The 27,180-nt window shown below is 40.2% G+C and overlaps 1 protein-coding gene across 9 annotated transcripts; it reads left to right on the top strand.

Moving 5' to 3' along the window:
- The first annotated feature begins 1,633 nt into the window (after positions 1–1,633).
- On the top strand, positions 1,634–27,033 carry tcf3b (transcription factor 3b). Of its 9 annotated transcripts, none has more exons than XM_075485153.1 (21): positions 1,634–2,145; positions 4,979–5,075; positions 6,818–6,890; positions 11,517–11,590; positions 12,273–12,345; positions 12,891–12,931; positions 13,163–13,295; positions 13,671–13,717; positions 19,272–19,371; positions 19,486–19,586; positions 19,682–19,805; positions 19,949–20,007; positions 20,374–20,449; positions 20,640–20,701; positions 20,902–21,099; positions 21,783–21,891; positions 22,048–22,195; positions 22,417–22,470; positions 23,024–23,265; positions 23,353–23,504; positions 23,593–27,033. In XM_075485153.1, the coding sequence occupies exons 2-20, from the start codon at positions 5,001–5,003 to the stop codon at positions 23,496–23,498; spliced, it is 1,935 nt and encodes a 644-aa protein (XP_075341268.1). In that variant the 5' UTR covers positions 1,634–2,145; positions 4,979–5,000; the 3' UTR covers positions 23,499–23,504; positions 23,593–27,033. The 9 variants fall into 9 exon arrangements, with proteins under 9 accessions (XP_075341268.1, XP_075341267.1, XP_075341270.1 ...); XM_075485152.1 differs by having other exon boundaries at positions 1,635–2,145; positions 19,489–19,586; positions 21,780–21,891; XM_075485151.1 differs by having other exon boundaries at positions 1,637–2,145; positions 20,905–21,099; positions 21,780–21,891.
- Positions 27,034–27,180: the final 147 nt, after the last annotated feature.

Raw genomic sequence — 27,180 nt, 5'->3', positions numbered from 1 at the left:
ACCCGAAGCATGGGCATCTTGCCCATACTGCAACTCACATGATAGCCTACTAGAGTTGCTTCAGCTTTTATAAAAGTTGATAAGCGATGACTCTGTGTTGAGAAAAAAAAAGGAAGTGTTTTCTGTGCTTGAATTTCTTTTTATCTATTTTTTTTATATAATTGCTCTTTGTGTTTCTCGATAATATTACCCAGAAGGTATGTGTATATGTTATGGTAACTAGACGGGAAAACAGAGAAGGGTCATCTAAACTTCCCTCCTCTTTGACAAGGTTTGCCCTCAGGTTAAATACAACAGCTGTCTAACACCTACATACACTTTTAAAATGCAAGGATATTGTGTGCTTTCAGGTGAGTGCAACAACACCGGGAGAGTGTTGTGCAGGTTGAATAAAGGCACAGTAACATATTTAAGAGGGTCATCTAAACTTTTTCCATTTTAAGCGTGGCGTCATAATCATGATTGCTGAACCGCATGTTAATTTCTAACATAAATCTAATGGCCTTGTGCACCTCATAAAATGAGAAATTTAATATTGCAGGCAAATTCATGCAGTGTGTCCTCACTGCTTGAACTGTTTTCCCTGAACTATTTCTCTTGCCCATCTTCTCTGTGATCCTATACTCTGCCCTCCCTCTTCTCCATTCTGCTATGGAGAAGGCAGTTACTAGGGGTATGTTGGTCTTATGTTTGCCAGTTCATTCCCAAACGAACAGAGTAAATGAAAGGCAACACAGAAACTGGAATAAAAATAATTGTTATTATTATTATTGTTCATTCACATTTATAATGTATTTATTTGCTGTTAATGTGACATACATCTGCTGTTTAATGCATTCCCATTTTTTTTTTTTTTTTGCTATTATATGGTATTAAGAATATTTTGAGCCTGGGGACTTTTGGTCTGACAAAACGAGCATTTAATTTTTTAAACTCTTTTCTGAAAGTTAACTATACTTTATTATTATTTCATTGGTAGCGACAAGTTTGTATTAATGATGGAGGTTTTTTTTTCCTGAACAGTCTCTGGAAATGTCAAGGCAATAAGGAAAAAGAAGTGTTTCTTTTCGCATTAATTCGTGTATAAAGAAATAAACAACTAACTAACAGAAGAACTAACGAGCTAAATAAACAAATAACGAAAAATACCCATTCTATAACGTACTCTTGTAATGATATAAACAAATAGCTAGAACTTGAGCTAATATCACATACCGCACAGCAAAACATATGATAAAATAAATAAATTATGTTTTATCTACTAATTGCTGCTGTTGCTTTTCTCAAAACAAATAAAAGTAATAAAACGAACGACAAGTTGGGAATTTTACTCTTGTGAAAAAAATGACAAGAAGACATACCAACCCAGATAATAAAATGATGTCAGCGGGCATGTTGGAGCCCCCCTAAGCCAGCCTCCCAGAGCACACAGGGAAAGTGAGCGTCATGAAGAAGGAGGAACTACATTGGATTTCCTGCTTTATATTGGCTTTCGTTGCTGTCAATCGACCTTTTCTACGTTCCTATTGGTTGAGGCCTTTCGCATTTATCGTGCCATCTCGTCAAGCTGCTGCTGTGTAATCGCAGGTAACTTTCTGACTGTAGCCTTCCGCTGCACGACCTAGCGCTCATAGCGCTCATGCATTTTGAAGCCTGTTCATACAGTACTCAATACCCACGGTCAGAAGCAGATATTTTTGTTTCTTCGAATATCGGAAGGCGTTAAAGTAGCATTTTTTTCTCAAGAAAAACACCACGTCTCTCAAAGGCGTTTGAAATCGGACACCACTGGCGTTGAGGCCCTCACTTTAGCGCGGAGGGATACGTTGTTGCGTCTGACAATGTGGACGGAGGTGGTGAAGATGTCTACGAGAAGAATGAAATCATCTCAGTTGTAACAACAAAAACGGAAGACGCGAGATTAGTTACTATAATAGAATTGTTTGCACACAGACTTGTTACATTGAAGCAAACACGTGGGCGCTGCGTGAAAAGCAGGCTTCCCCGGACAAAAGGAAGGCATCTACTGTGCTCCAATGCGTTTCATGCAGTGAGGTCGAAATTCTCTTGAAGTTTTATGTTTTTCCCCTCGCGAGTCTCCGCTTTTCTTCTTACTGTTGGATATCAGACACTTGGAGAGGAGAGGTAAAAACACACTCGCACACTTCACGTTTCGGGGGAAGTTGCATGAATTCGATTGGTTTCATTGACACACATTTTGACGCTTGCAATTGTCGAAAAGTTTTCGGGAATGTGCGGTTAAAGCGGGGGATGTAAGTTTTTGTCTGGTTTGAGGTGGCGAGCCAAGTGTGTGTTGGTCTCCGCATCGACCACGGAGAGGAGGAAATTACTCCTTTGTTCTGCAAAAAGGCTCCATTAACGTTAAATGTTAGTGCCGCCTAACAAGCCTCGGTTTGTTTTTCACCGTGTGTCTCCGCCGCTAGCTTGAAGCCAGCAAGTGAATATATTAAATCTTAACGTTGTGTAATGTTGGCGAGCATTTTAGCTAAACTTTGTGAGGACGACCTGCGTGTATTTTCCGTACAGACGTGAAGCAAACTTTCCATAAATCCCCCATTGGTGGCCCTTAAAACGTTACTTTATGGAAGTGTCTGGGCCACCAGTTAGACTTATTTTATTGCACATTTGGCAGGAAATTCCTCATGCTCCAACCCCCACCGTCTCCTCCGCAGAACTCCCTCATAATGCACGACTTGAACCCTAATAATATGTGAAAGACTGGGTTCAGAGTTTGCTGTTCAAGTTTGGAGACTCGCTCCTTTTCTGGACGGTCTCGGCCGTTGCACTTGCTTTGCACGGGGAAGACACAACTATAGATTATGCTTTTTGTTGGTGTTGAGGATGATGTCAACATAGTTAAAAATAAATAGAGAATGGGTTAGTTGTCAGCAATAGCTTGGCCCTGAATGTGGTGAATAGCCTCTATCACGGTGCCCTACATGGTTACTGACCCTGTTGTTAACAGTTTGACCCAAAGTGTTTATTTGGGCTTTATCTATATGGGGGTTTATTTTTGTAAAACATATTTACTTACCACGCAGATTTGAAGCAACAGTTGAAACTGTATTTTCTTTCGGCACTTGTTTTCCAGTAGTAGCGTTGAGATGAACACTTTCCAATCATCATCATGTTGGTTTTTTTTTAGTTTTTTTTTTTTTTTAGTTTTTCTCCTGTTTTATTTAAATGATTAAGAGCGGATACAACATGTGCATACACACACACACTACTTTTCTTTTACATTGCCAGTGGTATCATCAGCCACAGCCATTCTCAAAATGACTTATTCCACAGATGTTCAAAATGCACTGACACAGGCATCTGAAACTCCAGTTTCTTCTCCTGAATGTATGTCAAACATTGGGATTTAGGTGTAAGGCGTCTGTTACGGCTGCGGTTTGTTTTACTAGAAGTGGAGACTCTTTTGTGGGGAATGACCTGTCTTCTCTGCCTTTTGTGGGGTGACAAAGGCCCCCCTAATCTGCCCGCTTCAAATATTGATCCAGCAGTTGCTGAAGATGCCATTTTGTTACATAAAGCTCCTCTGTGTGCTCTGCTCCATTAAACTCATGGGTAGATGATGTTTTTTTTTTTTGTTGTTGTTGGGAATGGTAAGTTTATGTCAGTGGTATGTGTGGCCTGTGGTGTCCTTCATAGGTCATCTTATCATAAAGTTTGGGATAGCAATGATAGTTATGTTGGTAGTCTATTTACAACTTGGACCATGTTTTGAATGTACTTCCTGATACTAAAGTTAACTTAGTTTCACTTGCCTGAGTTGACTAGAATTGGACTGTAATGTTTTTAACCCTTTTAGGTGGAGAATGATTTATTACTTTGTTTGCTTTTTACGTAGTTTCAAATTGGCACTATTATTTCTTAAAATAAATCTAAATGCTTTGACTTCCCTGTGCTTTAGTGCTTGTGTGTTCACTAAGAAATGCATCTGTTTTGTTTCTTTCTGTCTGTTTCCTATCGCATCAGTCTATGCAAGTTCTGAATTACAAAAGAGGCTGTAAAAGCACACCACCTGTTGGTGTCCAAGTGCCTCTATTCTTCCACTAGCTCCCTGTGAGGCTTGCAGAACCACCGCTCAGCATCAGACAGCGGCCTTGGGCTTGCACTGGAATGCAAAACGCTGGGTAAATCCAGTATTCGTGCTCACTGTGTCTTTTGACAAGCTCCTTTCTGAGTTGACATATGGTAATTCGTTAATGACGTGTTTGCATACAGTCATTAGCTCTGCCTTTCACCCCCATTTCCTTGGGCTAACAATAGTCCCAATTATGTCTGTAATTGTACGAGTATTACATTCTCTTTTATGTAGCAATGATCGACATATGGTTGTGTTAGTTGCCAGGGTTGCGTAAAATGAAAGACAATTTTTAAGTCATTAGTTGGTTGTGATTTGACTAAAGGCAGAGTATTCATCAATTGGTGGCATGTCTTCCTCTGCCTGGATGGCAAGGCTGTGTCTCAGAGGAAAATAGCATTTCCAAGTATACGGGTGTGTTGTTTTTAGCAGCAATGTGTTGTTCTATCCCTCATCTGTCCATAATTCAGCCTTGTGGTAATTTGAGGTGTATTGTTTGGCCTGCTGACAGACATGTTTTCTACCTCTCAAACAACATTTGCGTATGACTTTCCTGCACAATTTTATGAGCAGGTAGAGAAAAAAATCTGACTAATTAGGCATGAGAAACTTTAATTTTTCTTTAAAGAACAATGCAGACATGCTGCTGTTGCACCCTGGCATAGGTATCTAATGGAAAACAAAGAACCTTTTTTCTTTTTAAACGTGAATCTTCTCATGGGTTACAATAAGAGGTGTGATGTAGCAGATGTAGTTTCAATCATTAGTTACCATCATCATCTTTTTTATTATTTTTAAGTAACATGTGACTTCTCGTTGTGCTTGCCAGTACAATTAAAATCCTGTATTTGCAAATTTCTCTCGTAGGGTTTATTAGAGACTGAAGGGTATGAACGAACAGCAGCAAAGAATGGCTGCAGTGGGAACTGACAAGGAACTCAACGACCTCCTGGATTTCAGTGCGGTAAGAGAGTGGGAGAGCAGTCTGGGTGGTTCTGGGTGGCAGTGGTGCTGTAAGTGGGTGGCTTTGCGATACAGGTCTGTATGTGCAGCAGAAAGATGGAGGTCTGACTAGAAGAAGGGGGTAAGGGGCAAGGGAAGTAGCTTAATCTCTCAATCTGAAGACATTTTGTTGTTTAAACTCAAAATGTTTACATTCCTGGCAATCGGAGGCAGTGCTCATTATGTTGAGGTGTAACGAGTAAGGTGCTGCTATACCTCAGGGTGACAGGTGAAAATGAATTCAGGCTTCAAATATAGGTTACTCAATTATGTAGACGACGCAGGGATGCGGGGCCCTGAGGAAGAGGATCATGGTACAATCGACCAGCATCCGATATAAAATGTAAATAGTGAATCAGAAACAACTGCAGGCAATGGTAGAAGAAAAAAAATCACCAATGTTTGTTAACAGGATCTTCGGAGAAAATATGATGCTGTGTGAACTGGGCTGAGCAGACAGCCTCTGCATTTGTTTTTGTCATGTTTTTAATCTTTAGTAAGACATTTTCAGTTGTTTTCAGAGTGTTTCTCTTGACATTATCTTCAAAGTGGATAGAGGTGTTCTGTTCAGCTTTTTGTTTACCTGCGTTATATTTTGTTGTGAAGGCTTCGGCAGCTTCCTGCCGACATAGCCCCAGTGGAGCTGCGTTAGTCTTCCATCCGAATAAACTGAAAAGCTGGTATGCTGAAATTGCCAGCTCTGGATTATTATTTGTTGTTCAACATACAATTTTTAAATTGATAAGGAATATTGGTCGGCACGTTTTAGTAAATTTATTCCCAGCTGTATACATTTGCAAGAGAAATTGACCTTAATATGAGTGTTACTCAGCGTTGTGGAGCAAGACTATTGGGTAAAAGTCTGTTATAGTTACTTGCACAATGATTAGTGAGTATTGGTCTTATTAACCCATGAAAAGTAAAACATTTCTTGATGTGAAAGGGGTTTGTGGGAGGCTCTCATAGATAGCTCAGTTTGTTAGAAGAGCTCAGGTTGACCAGCTGCCAGTTTATATCACAAATGTTCAGTTTAAATGCACCATTGATAATTGAGTGGAAAACCCTTGATCATTTGGCTAATGAAATTCTTCCTACTAGTTTAATTGATGGCTGGTCACAAAATGGCATGCGGAATAAAAAGAAACCAAACATGATTGTAGGAAATGCAGTAAAATGTGTTTGAAGCAAAGATGGCTTCTACTCGGTTGATTGACAGATTGTGTTATAGTGTCCTAGTTACAAAAATCTCAGTATCGGTGAACGGTGCCACATAGCAGACATGGTGACTACACCATAGCCTCGTGGTAAAGCCCACAGTGGCTCATGACATCATCGTTAATTCAAGTATTGAATACTGAGTTTCGATATGTCTGAACAGTCTAATTGTGAAATTCTTTGCATCTGGTTTGGGTTGACAGTGTAATTGCAGAAAAAAAATCTATATTTATGTGATTCTTTATATCATTATGCTTCTCTTTATGTTGGTTATTCAAGGTGATATCAACTTTTCTTTTTCTTTTTTTAATTAACGAATAGTTTAGATCTTACTTTAGACATATTCAGAATTGAAATGTCTTAAAGGAATTAACACGAACACAACTGAACGACATGTGTGTCATGTTTGTTAATGGTGGAAATGGGATGTGTGAAGTGTGCCATCCCTGCCTTTGTTAGTTATGGTACCCCTATGCTTTTGTCTTGTAGATGTTCGCGCCTCCAGTAGCCAATGGGAAAAACAGGACAATGACACTGGCCAGCACTCATTTTGGTGGATCAGGTAAGCTTTTTAAGCCTAATCTCAGCACATGTATGTACTTTAGGTCGTAGCCTCTCTAGGTTATCTGTACTGTGGTATTTGTTTTCCGATGTGATCTTTAAATGTACTTAACTGTGGCTGCTTGTGTAGGCAAATTAGGATAAACAAATATAATAATTTCAAGATCATCTAGGGTCTTTAACTGTGAAGCTGAATGCAAAACAGATCAAGCACTTGAAAGGTTATCTCACCAAATTCAGACGCATTTCTTTTTCTTTTTCTTTTAAACTTTGTCATTTTTTTTGCTCTGGTTTTGAGATTTCTGTCATTGTCTGGAACAACAGGGGTGCAGAGGGCTCCACAGAATTGGATTTGTAAACACTTGATAATAGTTTATGAGAAGCAACACTCTGGATAATCCAGACTGGTAAAGACATTTTTATTTAAAAAAAAAAATTAATCATTTTTTGTAGCATTCTGAGCAGCTTCAAGAGGATTTACATTTATTGACCTGCTACAACTCGCTTCAGTCCTGTTTAGCTGTTTCTTTAGACTTTACTTCTCATTTTAAAGTGCAAAATAGCTGCACATAACACACTTGAGCACCTGAAGGCTCTGAATGAGCATTTCTCTCTTCCTGAAGGTTATTAGTAAGTCGTGTTACTTTCGTTCCTCTATCACCCTTCCAACCTGGCGTGTGAAATCGAGTCACACTCCCAAGCGTTCCCCAGAGTGAGAACTTGGCCACTGAGGAACAAAGGCAAAGAAGGGGGCTTATGGACTTGAAATGACTCCCCCACCCTGAAGTGTAAAATACTCCTCCCCCAACACGGCACAGGGCTCTTACCCCCACTGATCTGCAGGAAATGGCTCGGGTCTGAGACAATGTCCCTCACCCCCAGCTCACAGCCTCTTAAACTGGCCCAGCATGCAGTGAGTGGCCAAAGTGGAAGAGAGAGCTTGTTGAATAGAGGGATCAGTCTGTGGAAGGCTAGATTCTGTTTGTTTCTATTACAGCAGGCAATTACTAAGCAGTGAGGAGTTAATTCCTCCCCCTCCTTGTGTCCTAAAGTGTGGCCCTCGGTCATTGACACCCATTATAATGTGATACTTAAAGCTGTCAACTTTAACTTTGGGAGAGCCTGCAGGTACTCTTTAATAGAACCAGAGTCTAAATGCTAACATGTGCACACTCCAGCCAAAAAATGTCTTTATCATAACACTGAAGGTGAAAAGAATACCGTTACTTGAGGAAGAAGATTATAAGCTTCAGGATGCATTTCTGTGGTAAAATGGGTGCAAATGTGTGTTTTATTTATTTATTAATTATTTTTGGAAACACTACCTAAAATATGCTCCTGCTCAAAGTGATATATCACTTGAAGCCGTGATACCTATTTATAGTAGAAATGACAATCGAACAACAATGTCCATCTTTGACGTCATGTAGGGAGCTGGTATATTCAGGAACCCAACAGCGCGGGAACGGTAGCAAGCAGCCTAGTGGCCCACCAGACCACCTCTATTCATCAACACAAAAGTGCTCAGAGGGGTGCTAATTGCATTAGGCGTCCTTCTCCTTTCCTCAGTGGCCGGAGAGCGCACGTGTGCTCGTGTGTGTGTGTGTGTGTGTGTGTGTGTGTGTGTGTGTGTGTGTGTGTGTGTGTGTGTGTGTGCTGGGAAGTGTGTGTCAAGTAGAATGAAGAGGATAGGCAAGGAAAAGAGTATTGGCAAGATGTGTGGGATGTCTGAGAAGTAGGGGAGGCAGAGTGTGACGGTGTGTGGTGGGAGTTGGCCAAGCCCACAAGCCTTCAGGCAGGCGTCCCCTCTGTCACCTCTGCAGCTGCTGGCAACGTCTCCAACCCCCTTTACAAACACACTAACACAGGAGTACATGGGACGCGACAGGCTCGCTTCTTGTAGATCACAACAAACACTGAATTTACACATGTGGTCTCTTTTGGTGGCTAACTTAATCGCTCTGCTTTGAACTTTTGCCCACTCACTTGTTCGTTTGCATCATTGTCATGTCATTCTCTGGGCATTGGTTAGAAAAAATCTAAACCCTCGGAAAGAGGGAATCTGAAAGGCGAATGGCTTCCTTCTTCAGCTAAATTAGATATTTTCAGACCCTGCAGCCGTTAGAAAGCTTTTGTAGCTCAGAAAATAAATGTTTTTCCGGGCTTTGGATGTGAGGCAGTATTTGTCTTGCCATGTGAGTACATTGACACAAGCCTGAAATCTGGAGAACCTGTTGTATTAATGCCAACGCCGAATTTTACATTAATGTATCATTTGTAAATATTCCAGGGTGTTCGTAGTATTTGGATTATTTGTTAACAATTTGCTTGATGAAACATTAGATGTTTAAGTTACAAGTGGCATAATTTCTCACAAATGGTGCTGATGAATGTGGACAATTATTGTAATATATAAATAATTTGTTACAATACCCTATTTATTTATGATGAAATCGTCGTAAACCTCTTTTCTACATCTACCGGAAGCCAGAGCAGAAAACCGTTTAAAGAACTTACGGTGTTGTGTTAGCATAGATATGCTAGTATCGCATTGACTGGTTCTTATGGCATGACACATGAGTTGATGGCTGATATTTACAGTATGAAAGCTCGAGTTTTTCTGAGTATTATCTTGACATCAAAACAGCCATAATAATAAAATGCTTAGCTATGAAATAAGAATGAAACAAAGCCAAGATCAGGATGATATTTTTTCTTTTTCTCAGAATTCAGATTGTTTAGATGGAGTTGATCAATACGATGAGGTGGTTGAAAACGTGGTGCTAAATGTATTTTTGCCGGTCAGAATAATTGATGTAGATGTACTTTGTGACCTACTTTGAAAAGAGCGTTACTTGCTTTTACAGCTAAACTTTAAAATGTTCTTAACTACTTGTGTAAGATTATTAACATACTCTACATAGAAATATCTTTGAGGTAGAGGCATGTGTTGTATGTGACTCCCAAGGATGCAATATACAAAATATTACTTTGTAAAGCCTTTGGTGACAGTGATCTTATCTTTGATTTGACATGTGACAGCAGATTAACAACAATAGGAAGATCTCGCTTAGTTGGGGCTCTCGTAGGCGTCAGCGTCACCTCTGCAGCTCGCCACCTTGTTTTAATTGCTTTCGAGTTAATTACTCCAGTAAGTGTGAAACAATGTTGTCAGACTTCCCCTGCACAGCCGATGCTTTCACTCTATCCTCTGCACCCCTGTTGGCCAAATGGAGGCATCATTGGTGGATGACTGACGCTTAGAAAATAGCTGTGAAAAAGAAGTTGCTTGTTTACCTCGCAGGCCAACACAGTGCAGGTTATTGTTGACAGAGATAATGAGATTTCCTGAGCTGCTTAATACTTTTTGTTCAATTAGGTGTGGTCTACGTGCAAATTTGTGGAAGCGGAAGAATGTTATGCTAGAGGCGATGGGCTCTTTGACATCTCTCCTCTTAAGTGGATACTCATCTTGCTAATTTGGTATTACTGTATTTCTCCGGGCACTCAGCTTTTTTTTTTTTTTTTTACTGAAATGTCTCCATACTATGTCTGTCATCCTTATTTAGCTGTGAGCTTGTCAACAGTGTCCTGTGCCATTGGACATGGTTGACGGTGGTGCATCGTTTTATTAGAGCTGTGGCTTTTCAGTGGGGCTGATCTGACAGTGGGCAAGGCTGATCTTTTGAGGTCCCCTCTCCTCCCTCCTTGCATGATTCTCCATGCCACTGGCATCAGCTCCATAGATCACGGCTGTCGCAGCGTGTGTAGGTGCTTGCACCGCTCTGTTAGTCTCATCGCTCATTCTCACTCGTCAGCCAGGCTGCTGATCTCACCCAGACCTCTCTCACTCTCGTTCTCCTCTCTCTCGTCTCCTTGCTTTCTCCTTCCACTTGCTCACTCGGTTGCTTTCTCACACACATTTTTTTAATTAGGCAGAATCAAAGGCGAAATATGAATATTCATAAGGAAACTGCATTAATATGCACAATTATGCAAATCAGCATGCAATTAAGCCTTGTGTCTCCAGAGAGCCTGGATAGCATTAGTGCATTAGACAGGGAGAAGGGGATGATGGGGGTATTTTGGAGTTTTCTGCTCCACTAGTCTTTGGCTGTGTTTTCTTTGTGCCACACATCAGTTCTTTCTCTACCTAAATCATAGAGGTTCTGTTTTAGGCTATATTCATTTTGTTTTAGTTTATTTGTTTGTGCCAGATTCACTGAATATAATTCAAACGTGGCTTCGATGACGTTTTTAACCTCATGGATTGCATTAAGAGGTAAATTGTTAATTTTCTGCAATTCGGTAACCATAATGAACCCTAATGGGAACATTGCACAGCATTTCATACATGTTTTCTCCATTAACGGTTTAACATGGCAATGGGCCATGAAGAGAAACATCTTTGATCAATAGTGTCTCTGTGTTGGTCCATTTTGTTACCCTGACTGATTCTCTTGACCTCAATACTGAAGCATTTCTACAGATCTGCAGAGCCATTCATATGTTTTACTTTGGAGATGGCTGATCTTCTATCATTTAGTTCAACTTGTGTTTTGATTATTTCTGCTTCGTCAGACTAACGTACTGTCCTTACCTACCTGTCATTCTTGCCTATGTACAGCGATAGATGAACGCAGCGGCTCTGGGTCTTGGGCTCCCACAGATCAGAACAGCCCCTCATTCAGCCAAGGACGGGTAAGATCTAAACACACATACACTTGAGCTCTTTAGCTGCACTTGATTTTAAGTCTGCAGATCTAAGGAGTGACACCAGATGCCACGTTATTGTCATTCACACTCACATATTCAGTTCATCATGCTGCCAGAGCTGAAAACGCATATCCTCTCTCCCCCAAACACCACAGCAGCTTAGTGCTTTTTCCTGCCGTGAGCCTTATTTGATTTGAAGTGCTAGTTTTTACTTTCTACCTAATAACCTTGGCCCAGGATCCTGCATTGGCAAGCTTTCTTGTAGCTTAGAACCTCTGTTGAAGCCCAGTCGTAATTGCAGATTCACATCTACCGTAACGGTCTTGGCACAACTTTGTGTAAATACAAGGAACAGGGGGGTGAAAAAGATGCAGAAAGCTTTGATTACCACAAGTTGATAATTAAGAAAGTCGTTTTGAATCCCCCGAGCTGATGCAGATTTGTTTGGCATGGATCCTGTCAGACAGAAAAGCAAAGGGAGGGTAACCACAAAGCCATATAGGAGAACTGACAAGATGGAGATGGCTTATGTGTAATTTTTGTGAGTTGCTGCTGCTCTCGTGTGTTTACTTAATGTTAGTCTCTCCATGTTGTATCTATTTTCTTTTCTTTTTTTACATGTCTTTTGTGAGTTGGTCATGTTTTGTTTGTACCGTTGTTTCTTCAGGGTTACGGAGAAGGATCCCACTTCAGTGAACATGAAGGCTTGTCTTCTCCGTTCATCAGTTCAGGGATTGCTGGTATGTTCTTTAACTGTATTTTATCTTTAGATAATCTGAGCATGTTAGTGTTTATTTTTTACCACTTAGCTGGTATGAGCTTTAAAAATGAGAAATTGAACATAATGTAGATGTTGCATGCTTTTTCCTACTCTACATTTAAAACGGCTATGTTGATAATGTCTGACTTGACTGCGTGCTTCGTTATGACCACAGATTTTGTTTTCTGGATGGAAAAATGTGTTTGTGTGCCTACTATATATATATATATATATATATATATATATATATATATACATATATTATTATTATATGTGTGTGTGCTCATTCGTTGAGTGTTGGGGATGTTAGGGCGCTCAAGCAGAAACCCTCCCTCGGGTTTTGTCTAGCGGGCGGCTTTATGCAGCTGGGCGTACTGAGAAAGGGGAGGGCCTCTCTGGACTTTTCGCACTGATGAAAACCTACTTTTCATTTGTTTTAACATACATCATCGCATCTTAATATGTGTGAACAACCAGTGTTTATCGTACACTAATGCTCAAGCAACCGTCAATTTCACCTTGCAGGTAAAAACGAGAGGCCGCCGTATCCTCCCTTTGGAAGCCAGGTATGTTGCCACAATGCTCATTCCTCGCATTTCACTGCGAGGTTACACTTGTGAAAGCTAAAATCAAGTTATGTGCTGCTGTGAAGGAAGCCATCTTCTCAGTTCTCTTTTTAGGCACTTTGAATTTACAACGGTTTTAGTTTCTTAGAAGAGAAGTTATTGTTTTTATGCTATGCTTTCCCACGCCCCTGCATGTATAATTAGTCAAACATTGTGTTTGTTTGTGTCTAGCCTGGTTTTCTTCCAAGTGACATAGCGATGCCCAGCCCAGATGCCATGTCTCCCTCTGCGCTGAAGTCTGGGTCTCAGTTTTATCCGTCATACCCCAACAACCCCAGGAGAAGGCCGCCTGATGGAAACTTAGGTAAAAGACATCAACATATTGTGTCATCCGCCTTTATCGGTTTGTTACTCGTTTGGTCTATGCTACATCAAAAATTATCAAAGACCAATTTCCATTAGCCAAGCTGATTTCTTAAAATTGTTCTCATTGCTCATGCAACAAGTGGATGTCTTAGTTTTTGTATCAAATGTGGTCAGTTACACTGTTCAGTACACATACAAACATTCTGCTCTGCATATGAAATTGGAGCAAGAACACAATTAAACTGCACCTGAACCAGCAGAATATTTGCAAATGTGTCTTTGCACAGTCACATGTGTTTATTTGTCATTTAATCTTTTATTTATTTATTTGCCCGTCTTTCACATTTTCTGTCTCTCCATCGCCTGTACATAGACACCCAGCCAAAGAAGATTCGGAAACCCCCTGGCCTGCCGTCCTCGGTGAGAGCTTAATTCTGCTCATCTTCACAGCTCACAGCCTGCCTCCTTTCTGCCTCTGTGTCTCTCTTTCTCTGCTGCTTTCCCCATTCTGCTTGAGCAGTTCTGTGACAGACAGGGGTAAAGACCCTCTGCTCAGGAAGACTCTCAGGGAGCTGACAGTTGGGCAACTCAGGCCCCAGTAAACATCATCACTATGGTTGTTGCTACAGTCAAGTGGTCTCAAGTGATGTTTGGGGTTGACTGTCATGTAGACAAGCAATTTAGTAGGAGTTTGGGGTACTTTGTCAAGTCTGTAAACGTATATTCTTAAGTGACCAAATTTGAATGAAACATTGTGTGAGAACATGGAGAATTAAGGTGTGTTACCCACTATAATGCATGAATGTCAGTTTAGTTCTGAAGGTGGTTCCTTTCTTTAAAAGATTTTTCCCAAGTTTGTGAATGGACACGTTGTTTTACCTTGGAGTCTCGCATATCTTTTATAGAATCTCATTTGGCTAAAGTGAAATTTTTCAAAAACAATCTGTAATTTCCATCATTTACTTCTCAAAACAATCTCAAGCTGTATCGAAATAAAGCCCATGGCGTACATTAGATCCCCAACGCTGGTCCAAGCAGTATGGAGTCTCTCATAGTGCTAGCATTTACTGGACCAAGCAATTTGACAGTGGGCCCAGAGTTTCAAGCAGCTGATATGAGCATGATGGCAGCAACACATACCTGGAAATGCTAGTCATCATAGTTGCATGCATGGTCCATTCAAGTGGGCCACTGTCCCTGTCCCAGTATACATGCATAGGAGCTAAATCTAGTGATAGACTGAAGTATGTCTGGCGCTGTGGCCTTTTGGACAGTTTGAGAAAAAGTTCAAGACATTCTGCCACTTTTAACTTTCTCTGTGGGAGACCATCTTACACCAAGGTACAGCTGAATTCATTGTCTTTAAAAGTTGATTTTCTTAAATGATGTTGCAGTTATAAAATCAGGGTTTTATTAGAGCAGAGTTGCAGTCTGGACTTATTTAAGCCATTACAAGTTTACGAATGGCCTAATTTTTAATAGCTGTCTGAAAGTTTAACCAAAGTAATGTGTGAACGAGAGCATTTTTATTCGGGATTCGGCTGTATTTAGCTACTTTTACTGTCTTTACAAAAATACAGGCTGCAGTGATGGATTCCCAACCACATTGTCTGATGCATTAGTCCGGTTTTGAGAAGCTCTATTTTGGTTGGACTAAGCTGTTCTCTCTCTTTTTTTTTTTTTTTTTTTTTTTGGGAGTAGCAAAATAATTTTTTTACATTTTTTTCCCTTTTATCTCGTTATGAAAGTGTGCTTGCTGTCTAACCTTTTAAATGTACAGTGTATGTTAAAGGGACTACACAAAGCATTGAATAAGACTCCAGACTCTACTTCGAAGTGGGATTCTTGTGTGCTGATCATCAGTCACCCAAAGATCATAGATGAACCTTAGACTGATCGATTTGAATAATGCATAAAACAATACCAGCATCTTTTAATGTTCTAGTTTTAAAAAGGGTTAATACTATGAGCCAGGTTACTGCTTTATTTGTAAGATGGCAAACATGATTATTTTAAGTCTGAGAGTGAGTAGTTGCCTCTGTTATTGTTGCTATTCAAGTTCAGTCTTGATGCATTAGCTGCCACTGGATCATCACTATGAAATATTGCCATTGCTCAAACATTGTCTATAACCTTCGCCTCATGCTACTGTTGTGCTCAGATAACACAAGTGACCTCAAAGATTAACTGGCTATGAAACCTTTACATCTTCACACTTGTGGCTTCCTCATTTCGCTACATCTCTTCAAGCCTCACAGAAGTAACACAAGCACAGGAAATCAAAATTAAAACAGTCATTTACCATTTCTAGCTGTCTTTGCCCAGTAATTTCATCAACCTAGTAGAAGTTAAACAAATCTTGATTCAAGTTTTAGCAAGTTTGAAATACAGAATTAACTTATATTTGTGCTGATGAGTTTTTGTTTTTGTTTTAAGCACATGGATTCAAGGGGTTTATATGGACGATGAGGTCCACATTAGAGCTGTGGCTGTGATTTTTGCAGGTGATTTAGTTAAGAGTTCCGAGTGTTGTATTCTTCGAGTAATGGAACTTCTGTAGCTGATTGCATTGATTAGTCGTGTGCTTATCATATTGACTCTATGGTCAGGATGTACTTTAATCAGAGTTGAACTTCATGAACTCTGCCTCCTCTGATTTCTTGTTGGTTTGGAAAGTTAAGCAGTCGTTGAAGACGCTGCTGCCGTCCTCCACCTGTGTGTGTTGTCATTTTGAAGTGGCTGCTGAAACCTGTGTGTGTAGACACACTTAATCTTAGTGACTACATCGCAGAGATTGAGTGTGAACACACACTCTCTGGCCGAGGCCCTGTCTTTTTCACTGTCTGAACCTCAGCCCTTCCCTGCAGTGTGAACGATGCCTGTGTGGTTTTAGTGCGAATGATGAGACGTCTGTGTGTGAACCCCCCTCCCCCACCTCACCCAGTCCTCTGCCTACACTTCACCACATGATGGCCTGGGTGGGCCTCCCCCTGTGAGTGACCCAGTTGTGAGGCGCAGTGCTTGTGAGGCCTCTTAGCCCCGTGTCTGAGCCCAGATTAATGACTGCCGATGATGATACTGTGGTCTTTCCTCCCTCCCACACTCCCTTCTAGCTTTTCTTTACCAAATTTATTTTCCCTTGTCTACTTTTTGTTACTTAAATCATGGTGCTCGAAATGAGGAAATGGACAAATGCAATCTGCTACATAAAAACTTAATTTCCCATCTCTGATTTATGATCCCACTGCTACCTGTGATCAAGATGGTTGCCCTAACCCCATGAACCCTCACCTCCACTTATGTTCATCAAACCAAAAAAAAACGAAACATGCACTGGCTTCTCTTCAGTCCTATGAATGTCCTATTGACTGCCCACAAACCCTTGTGGTTGAATATGAGCGCTTGGAGGTTAGTTTGATGTTAATCTTCATCTACTCCCCACCTCTTGCCACATCAGGTTTTTCTAGCGTAGGGACCTTTACACAGTCATAACCTGTATTACATTAAACCTCTATTAGATGAGGATTTTACCATAGAAATCCCATTCTTCTTGAGAATACAATTATCCTGCAGCAGTAGTCATTGTGTGGTTCTGTGTTCCCATCTCGAGCAGCACGACATTGTTCCCCATGAAAGAACAACTCAAAGCCTATTGTTAAATGAAGCCATCTCCATCATGTTTTCCCCTGAATTAACCGTGATCATTTTAAATCCCCTGTTTCCTTCACACTCCCCTGGCCGTATCAAGCTTTGTTTAAGTCATTTAGATTACCTTCTACTGTCCCCCCTAACACCCCTTATCTCCCTACCCATTTCATATATCATCAAGGCCTTCACCCACCCTCCTACCCCCCAAATCCTCCCCCCTTGCCCCTTTACCTCCCCCTACCCACTGCAGTCTCTCCCCCTCTGCCTCTCTTTCCGTCTCTCTTGCTGACTAGATCCCAGCCCCCATCCCTCTCTCTGTCTCCCTCTCCTCGTTCCCTCTCCTCAGCCCAGCTGCCTGTGGAGTTGGATGCGGTCCAGGAACAGGCAGATGGCTCTGTAATTAGAAGTGCATCTCTCCATTCCCTTTCCACTTCTCCCTGTTAAATCAAATTACAGAAAAAATCCCTTTTCTGGATTAGCATTCTTTGCAGCATAGCCTCCATTCTCTCTCCTTCTCTATCTGCCATGTAGTACAGAGGAAGGGAGGAAAAGGAGGAGTGAGTGGGGTGTGATAGTGTCTGGAAACTGAGGGCTTCTCATGTCCATCTTCAGGCTGTGTATTTTGAGTCCTAGAATCCAATTCTGCCACCACTATTTTGAAAGTATGTCTGAACTCTAGTCTCTCATGTAGACTTGAATCACAGCTGTTCATTGTCACACTTTTGATTATCTATCGATGCCATATAGAATATGACGGTGCCAGTTTGTGGACATTGTGATTGGATTGTGTATGAAAGGGTGTGTTGGCTCACTGAATGCATGGTATGTGTGCGAGCTGATACTGAGCATGTTATAGGGAGGGGCTGCAAGCCAGGCAGTGCGTTGTCACTGGGGTCTTAGGAGCTAGAGGAAGTGCTCACTGTGCACTGGGATTCAAGCCGTCGCTGTGCCCAGCATGCCATGGCCACTGTGTTCTCCTCTACAGGCAAGGAGCCGGCCTTCCTCCCACACCACCAGAAGTCTCCCTCTTGCCATCTTGTGGATACTTAAAGCTAGTGTAAATAAATATTTTTTTCCATAGCTATACTAAAATGAGTTGGTTCAACAGATAAGGTGAGAAATATGTTGATAAATGAGGTAGCGCTCTACTGTTCAACTGAATTTCTCATTATATTTGGATCTATGTGACATATATTTGTTTGTTCTTTTTGTAATCCCAGAATTTTGCAGCGTCAGTGTCACTGTTAAAACCACCTACCTCATATCGTGTTGGCTCCCCCTCTTGTTTCACCAAAACATGGACGTGGGACCACTGTAGGTGTTCATAAAAAAAAACTTGTTCTGATAGATTGTGTTAATGCTGGGTTGAATTTGGGTCTGGATGGTTTAGAGGCTAGCTGAATTTCATTGGCTCCTTGTCGTTTCCCGTTGAACTGCTCCTGGGTGAATTTTCTAATGTGGTGAGGTGCTTTTTTTTCCTGCTGACTGAAGTTCTTGCTAATGGGTAGTTTTAGTGTACAACAGTAAGCACATGACGGTGGAAAAAAAGACAAATACACTTCAGTCCGTCCAAAACTGGAATTTCAAAATGCATGTAAATACGTTAGTCTGACTGAAATTGTACGAAATTGAGCTTTTCAAACCCGCACTCACTAATCCAGTTGTCTTGGTTGCAGATCAAATCCATCCTGCATGTATCAGCTAGACTCAAATTGGCGTAGGTGCTCATCACATCTTCAAACTTTACTATTCTTTATTTATTTATTTTAATTTTACTAAAACGGTAAAGTGTATATTAGCTAAACTATGCAGTTTACAGTATGTCCAGTGAACTATATATTGATACATATGTTCACGTATTTTTTCAGTATATCTTATCAGACAGCTAAACTTCTGTGGTTGACAATCAGCCTATCATGCCTACATGTCATGTCATGGTCACTTAAAGTGTAACTGTAGTGTCATCTGATTAAAATCACCATTCAAGTAACTTAAAGACAAGGCCAGAGAAGTGAGTTCAGTTATACTTGCATGGCAAGATAATCGCTTGATTTTGCTTCATCGCATGTATACTGCAACAATCCAGTTAAATGGCCCTGTTGACTGTAGCTTGACTCAACCGTGCCTGTACATGTGTTATGTGGGTGGTATGATGGGTGGCACATAGTTGTGACCGCATATTTTCCAGTAGAACATTGTATTGTAATGACAGGATCAATGCTGCTCACCTTATTGGTTTCTGATGGTCCAGCTGTGTACGTAGTTGTGTGAACAAGCTATTGCAAAAATATCGGTTGAACTGATTGTTGCCTGTGTGTTTGTTTAGGTATATGCTTCCACATCTGGTGATGAGTTTTCCAGGGACAATGCAGGGTACCCCGGTGCCAAACCTGGCGCTGTGTACCCAGGCTCTTTCTACATGCAAGGTAACTTCTCACCAAATCTCACCTGAATACATTTAGTCTTGTAATTCTTTTTGAGAAACCTTTATTTATTTATTTTTTTCCCCATACTTTCAAACGTGCTTCCACTTTCCTCAGAAGACCCCTGGTCATCTTCTGGCTACTCTGCCATGCTTGGCAACTCTCCTCACATCGGACAGCCAGGCTCCTTCCCTGCGATCAACCCACAGGACAGAATGGTGAGTAGAAATGGCCAGAATCCAATCTTCACTTTTCAGTTTGCGGTTTTTCTCTGAGATTTGTACCTTATGAAGCTGCTTGTATCCCTTTTCAGAAGCATCACACCCTTCCTCTGTCCCCACAGAACTATCCTCTGCATGGCAGCGAAGTAAACGGCTTCCACTCAGCCCCCACAACCTACAACCACACACCCACCATCAACGGAGAAAGCATCATGGGTAAGAGCCCTTTTAACTGAGGTTATTGCAAAAGTATTTGCAAGCATCTGTCACTGATTCAACAACTGCAGTCATTTTGTTTTTTATTTTCCTCCAGATTATCAGCTCATCTGACTCACTTTATGTATATTTTGTCTCTGCAGCCAACAGAGGCACCACAGCAAGCAGTTCAGGAGATGAGATTGGGAAAGCTCTTGCCTCAGTGAGTTTTTTTTAAGTCTTTCTTTGCATTCACACTAAGCAGTAAAACATCTATGATGGCTTTCCAAGGATTTTTTTCAATCAGACGGTATAAATCTCGCATGATGGCAGATTGTTCTTAAGAAAATAATTAAATTGATGATCAGCAGATCTCCTTAGTGAATATTTAGAAAAGTCTCTGGAATATTTTCAAACAAACCAAAAAAACAACAATTCTTGACACCTTAGACTAATTGAGGAAGTTGTCATTTTAAGCCATATTGTCCACTACTTGTTTGAACCCAGCAGTAAAACACCAAATAGCTTTGGTCTGTTGAACGATGCGTTTTACTTTACATAGTGTTTTTTTTTTTTTTTTTTTTTCCAGATTTACCCATCGGACCACAACAGTAATAATTTCTCCTCGGCTCCTTCTACACCTGGATCTCCTCAGGCCATTGCTGGTACGGTTAATGTCTCATGTAGACATTATACAAATGCAAGACTCCTAATTTGCTTTTGGTGTTGAACTCGTACAGTTGAACTGATCCTCTGCATTCTTAATGTTGTCACAAAAATGTGTCTGCAGCTCCATCTGCTGTTTAAGTAATCGAAGAATGAGCTGTTAACACAATTCAACATTTCTCTCTGCAGGAGCTCAGTCTCAGTGGCAAAGACCCACCACACCCAACTATGAAGGGCAACCACATGCACTGGTGGGTTGAAATCTTTTTCTGCTACATCTGAGATGATTCAAAGTTACCCATGTGCTATTATTCCTCTAGTCTTTGTATGATGTTGTGCCCAACAGTGTTAAAATCTATTGTTTGGATTAAGATAATTTTTTTTCTTGTGCATCTCTGGCTTGGACTTGTGTTATATTGATGTTTAGCTCATGTTTCATGTATTAATGAAGCAGAGTAAAATGGAGGACCGCTTGGAAGAGGCCATCCATGTGCTCCGTAGCCATGCTGTGGGCCAGAGCCCTGCCTTAGAGGGGGCTCACGCTGACATGCACAACCTGCTGTCCTCAGTACACAACGGGAGCCTCGGAGGCCTCTCTCCAGCCTTTCCCAATGCCAGCCTTGCCCTCAGCAACCGGCATCCTGCTATGGTGAGTCACCTGCTCTCTCTGAGTTAGGGCTTTTGATTGTGTAACACAAAGCAAGCGAGTGTTCATTTGTACTTAAACTTTTTGAAAGTAGTTTTGTCATTATGGTTTCTCTGTGAATAAATGCTCAGCAGATCAGCCATTTCTGAGGAAGCTGTGTCAGAATTAAGGTTTAAATGATGTGCGTTACAAGTTAAAGGTTAAGGATAAAGAGAACTTTAGTCTGTGTTGTAATTTTAGTTGTTCAACAAATAACCCTTTTAATGAATTAGATTAAATTGAATGCCCCCAAACAAAAAAGCTTTTAGTTAAAAGACAATATAAATGGTATGAAAAAAAGAATAAAAAAATTTAGGTGGCATTGATTAGGATGTTACTTCCCGTTAAACATGCCCTCATCAGTGCCATCTGCTGGCTAAAAGTTATATTGAAGGAAAATAAATTCAATTTAAATGTATTGTATATATTTTTTTTTAAATGTAAACCAATTCCACAAATTTATTACCAAGCAGCCTCTCTGCTTTGTTATGAAAGTATGTGATTGTTTTCATTCATGTACATACTCGCATTGTTTGCATGCTTGATCAATACATTTTGTGTGGTGAGCGTTTGCAGTGTGGTTCTTAGTCGAGCAGTTTCTCCGTCCTTGTAGGATTTGTGACATGGTTCTCTAACTTTATCAGCAGGGAAGTAAACATGAGGAACCCACAGGCCTCCCTCCCAGCAGCACTCTACTGCATGGTCATCATGCATCTGGATCCACACCGTCAGGTGGCCAGCCAGAAGGCTTTACAAGTATGTTTGACTGTGATTGTGTTTTATTTGCAGTTGCTCTCGACATATATATATTTGAACTTAGCTCTCCACATTATCATTCCTGTCCCAGTCTGAAATAAAAAAAATCTTTAGTCTATTAGAATGAGATGTTTCCATTTGCTTGTTTATCTCTAGGTCTCCCTGGAGGATTGGCCCGCTCCACACACTCCTCCAGCAGCTCAGACATCAAAAGAGAAGACAAAGAGGATGATGAAAACTCATCTAATGCAGACAAGTCGGATGACGAAAAGAAGGAATCCAAGGCAGCACGCAATCGAGCAAGGTAATGTGCTTACTGGGTCTTCTACTTGTAATTGTTCCGATGACAAACTTAAGCAGCTTTACCGAACTGTATAATTCAAATGCAAACGATTTTATAGCTGTTGGTCACTTTCAAAAAAGAAACAAAGGACTCTTGATTCCTTTGTTTCCCACTGATCATTCAGGCTATTTTGGGTGATTTAACAATTTAAAAATCCACCTCCCTTCATGTCACGTTTTCAGAAAGGAGGCGTTGACCCTCCAGATGTTCTCTGGCCTATCAGACCAGAAAGATGAGTAAGTTTCTCCAATAGGGAATCCTTTTCTAGTGCTTTGTTGGCTCTTGCCAGCTTTCACTCAAAGCACATAAATGAAATTTCCCCTTTGATTGGCAGGCTGTTGATGAAATGATATTTGGAACCTAATTTTCAGTCTCCCACAGTTGACATTTCTGCACATTTATTTCCCTTTGAATCTCTCAATTTAAACTTGAAATGTGTTTTCGTCTGTAAATAATTAGGGTAAAACCGTTCTGGGGACAACATTTCAATAGTAAATGATACAGCACACAAAAGCTTTTAATCACAAAGGATTTGGGGACAAGAAGGTGAAAGCTCAATCATCACAGATGTGCGCACAAAGCACAGAATAGCACTAAAGGAGAACTTATCCAGCTTGATATAGTTATCTGAGGTGGGAGATTCTGCTTCTAGATAGGATCCATTATTTCCTATAGCATAGTATTAACTTCTCACAGATCTCACTCAAAGTGCAGTCATTTAGTACAAAAAGTTCATTTTTGTAGTGACAAAGTTGCAATGTTCTTCACCACTTCCTCTCTGTCTGTAAGTAGTCAGGACCTCGAGGAGGATGATGAGGACCTTCCCCCCGAAGTGAAGATGGAGCGTGAAAGGGAACGGAGAGTGGCCAACAATGCCCGTGAGCGTCTCAGAGTACGGGACATCAACGAGGCGTTTAAAGAGCTCGGGAGGATGTGTCAGCTGCACCTCAGCCATGACAAACCACAGACCAAACTTCTCATCCTTCACCAAGCGGTCAACGTCATCCTTAATTTAGAACAACAAGTCAGAGGTAAGTCTACAGGCAGAATGTTTATGGTGGGAGGTGAGCTTTTTTTCCCCCCTTTCATACTGAGAATCTCTGCTTTTTCTTTGTCAGAGCGCAACCTCAACCCCAAGGCAGCATGTTTAAAACGGCGGGAGGAGGAGAAGGTGTCTGGGGTGGTGGGAGAAGCACCCATGCAGCTCTCAGGAGGCCACCCTAGCATGGGAGGAGATGGCCACAATCCAGTTGGCCACATGTAACACCAGGTAGGCCTTAAAGTAACAGATTTGACCAAGTTTTTTTCCCTTCTGTTTAAGTATGGCTGCATAATGTTTTGATCCTTCCTTTTTACAGATCTGGTGGTGTTTCCCTGGCTGTCAGAGGATGTGGCCTTAACAGATTTCTTCCACCCATTATTCTCAGTGTGTGTGTGTGTGTGTGTGTGTGTATGTGGACATGTCTGTGTATTGTCCATTCAAGTTTCAAGATGCACGTTCACACACTTGTACACACATGCATACTGCCAAAACTGACACAGCCTGTTTGTCGCACTCCCAACCATGACTACAAGCGCAAATGTGAAGAACTTTTTTTTTTTTTTTTTTTTTTTTTTTTTTTTTTTAAATTTTACTTTTGCTTTGTTTTATACATGTAATATTTTTATTTTCATTTTGGTTTCCACATGATGATTGAACGCCAGAGTACTTTTTGTCCTACCACTCTTTTGGGACTACACACACTGCCAAGAGGTGCTCTGGTGGAGGGAAAAAAGAAAAAAAAAGGAGACCTAAACAAACACAAATTAAATCAAGGATTTGTGCCTAATTGTTACATGTTTTCTATTTGACATTTAAGCAAATTGCTTTACATTTGAGGAACATTTGTGAGGGATTGCTTATGTGTATGAGCAATTATTTTTAATGTATGTCATTCCCAGCGTGATGGTACAGTCTTACATATGTTATGTAACCAACCCCATAGTTGAAGTTGAATTGTCAAAATTCAGTGACTTTTCCTCAAGCGTGCGGACGGTGGTGGAAAGGCCAATCATGGTTTTGACAGTTAAAACACAGCTTACCTGAGAAATGGGAACTCTGATCTAGAGCCAGTCTCTGACTCAGGCCCGGTCTCATCCCACACGGCATCTGGAGACTTGGAATCAAAGACTTCTTCCTTGAAACTTATGAATTATCCAAGTTGTAGAATTTGTCAGCAAAACAAAACTGTTCTTCCTCTTTGTTGACGAAGAATTCTAGTGTTACTCCAGGGGCCCTTGTTATACATCCAGGTTTTTGTACTACTTTATGTACTAAAGCATACTTGGACAAGACAAAGCACAGTTGTATAGATTAAGGCTGGAGCAGAAGTGTTGACCTGTATCGCATTTGAGTCCCGGAAAGTCTTGTATAAAAAAAAAAAGAAGCCATTTGAATCACTTGCAAGTGATCGGCACCAAGTAGTGCTGATACTTTTTTTTTTTTTTTTTTTTTTTTTTCTTTCTTCTAAATGGTTTACTGACAGTGCCAGCAGACTTAACAGCTTAAGTCTTTCCCCTTTATCGATGCTCTATGAAAGACACAAATCTGGGTTCCTTTTTAAAGGAGGGATCTCATCAGCCGCAGTTGTTAAAGCAGACGAGCCTTTGTGTTATTGAGGCTTTCTTTTCCGAAATGAGCATTCCCACTGAATTGCAGCCCCTCACCTTCCTCCTGAGTTAAGCGTGTTTTCACCTTTCTTACAGAGAGAAGCGTGACGTGTAAATTCACTTCATACATTATTCTGTTTCATTTTTCAAAATTAAATATATATAAAAAAATATATATATTTTGTTAGTCTATACATTGTAGATTTTTTTTTTTTTCTTTTTTTTTTTTTTTTACATAAATGGCAATATTAGTTTGAAGTTTAGAGTGTATTGTAGATGAGCTGTATAAGGGGATATTTGACATTTAAATAACGTTCAGAGGTTAATTCAAAATCAAACTGGGATGACAAGAAAAGGATCGACAGATGATAAATAAAAGTGTTTGGTATATCCTTTTTTTATTCCGGTTGTAGTTGTAAGACGCACCATCGGATTACCCAGATGAACTCCAGCTTTCCATTTGGGACAAAGTTTGTGCCACTGAGGTGGTCTTGCCTTCGCAAAAAAGGCGTGGGGAAGGGATTTTGTCTCAAACAGTAGTTATTATGCAACTGGTTTTTGAATGTAGCTACCATACAAATGTGGATCGCCTTCATATTCTAAGTTGTGTTCCCGGGTTTTGTCAGCACAGTGTAGTAAGTTTCTTTTCACATATTTTTATTTTATTTTTTTCCTACGTCTGCCCCTCAACAAAGTGGCTCTCGGTGCACAGATCACCATCAGGTTTCGTGCATACTCGGATGTTGGAGGCAGACGTCTGTATTTGGGATTAAGGTAATGGATAATATGGAGAACAAAAAACAGTGTTATTGTGATGTTTATTCCCGAGTCATGTTGTGAATGGTTTCTTTTTACCAACATGTAATCACAAATGGGAGGTAGAGTATTTTGTGTGTTTAATTTCTACAAAAAAAAAAGAAAAAAAAAAGATGAAGAAAAAAGACCTATACAAATCAATAGTGTGGCCTTTTCATTCTCAAGACTTAAGATGTCATGATGGGAGAGTGATACCTTATCAGTGCCTGAAACTTGTATTTTTCATTTAAGACAGTTTTATTTTGTGAACCATATCATTTCATTTATCATGGAGATTAAAGAGGTACTTGTTCATTCCCCCACCCTTCCTTCTCCTAATGCTTTTTCAATTTTGAGGAAGAAGTTTAAATGGTATAAAAGAGATTTTCTTTCAGTGTATCTAGTTAAATAAATAAATGTTACGTAGATCTTGTTTAGTTCTTTCCTTTTTTTCCTCCTTAATTATTCAACTGGATTATGTTGTCCAAACTGCTGTTTGACTCACCTGATTTGACTGGGTTTCAAGAGAGGCTGCTTTTGGGCTCCGATTGTCAGCGTTTGATGCATATGAACATTTTTCAGTATGTGTTGCTTTGGTTTCAGTGTAGGGAGTGAGTTTTATTTCCCACGGTGAGATTTTTTATTTTATTTTATTTTTTTTTAAATTTGTGTATATATCAGATCACAAGCCCTTTGCTGCAGTGACTTTCGATATATTTAGTCATTAGTTCTCTTTGTTGGGCCCGACCTTCAGGCTTCCTGCTCTTTGGTAGCACTGACAGTGACTTTGGGCAAAGTTCTAATCACATCTTTCCAAAGAGCTGTATTGGAAATTTTGTCTACTTCTACAAAATCAGTGGGTGAACTAAATATTGTTGGTTTATTTTAAGGGAAATCTGACTAAATGTCATTTAGTAATCTGTGATCCAAGTAGTCTACAAATGACAAATTATGTATTCACAGGAATTTAATTTCTTGGCTTAAGTCTGACAGACCGTTTGATCACTTCAGGAGCTTGTAAAGATTTCAGCTGATGGACTTTGACTTCCTTCAGTAATAGACAGCAGTGATTTAAAAACTTGCTTCCAAGAGTTTTGTCATATCTTTGTGGAGCTTAAAAAAAAAAAAAAAGGTGTGAGACCACTGAGTGTTAAATACATTCACACTTACAGACACACTTGTAATCTTGGGGTGAGGACAATGTTGACTCATCCTGGGTCCTCATAGTGCCTCACTAAATCTGTCTCTCTCATATATATACATATATATATATATATATATATGTATATAGTTGAGAACTGTCCTGTATATAACAGTAATGTAGCAATAAATGTGCCATTTTTAATAACAGATTATACCTTTTCCAATGTCTGGCTTTTGAATATTGTATACATAAAAGCAAAAATAAAAGAAACCGTTGTAATAAAGGGTTTATTGTAGTGCGGGAAATCAATTTCTTTCCAATTTTGCATTTAGTAAAGCTTTTTGAATATGCAAAGAAA

The sequence above is a fragment of the Odontesthes bonariensis genome, chromosome 15, assembly GCF_027942865.1.
Source record: "Odontesthes bonariensis isolate fOdoBon6 chromosome 15, fOdoBon6.hap1, whole genome shotgun sequence".
NCBI classification, from domain to species: Eukaryota; Metazoa; Chordata; class Actinopteri; order Atheriniformes; family Atherinopsidae; genus Odontesthes; species Odontesthes bonariensis.
The sequence above is the reverse complement of the archived record's forward strand: the minus strand, read 5'-3'. Positions and strand labels throughout refer to the sequence as shown.

Coding starts and splice junctions, on each gene's coding strand:
- tcf3b (XM_075485149.1), top strand. CDS start 5,001: ATGAACGAACAGCAGCAAAGAATGGCTGCAGTGGGAACTGACAAGGAA. Junction 19,372..19,485: donor AGGCTCTTTCTACATGCAAG/GTAACTTCTCAC, acceptor CACTTTCCTCAG/AAGACCCCTGGTCATCTTCT. Junction 20,702..20,901: donor AAGGGCAACCACATGCACTG/GTGGGTTGAAAT, acceptor GTATTAATGAAG/CAGAGTAAAATGGAGGACCG.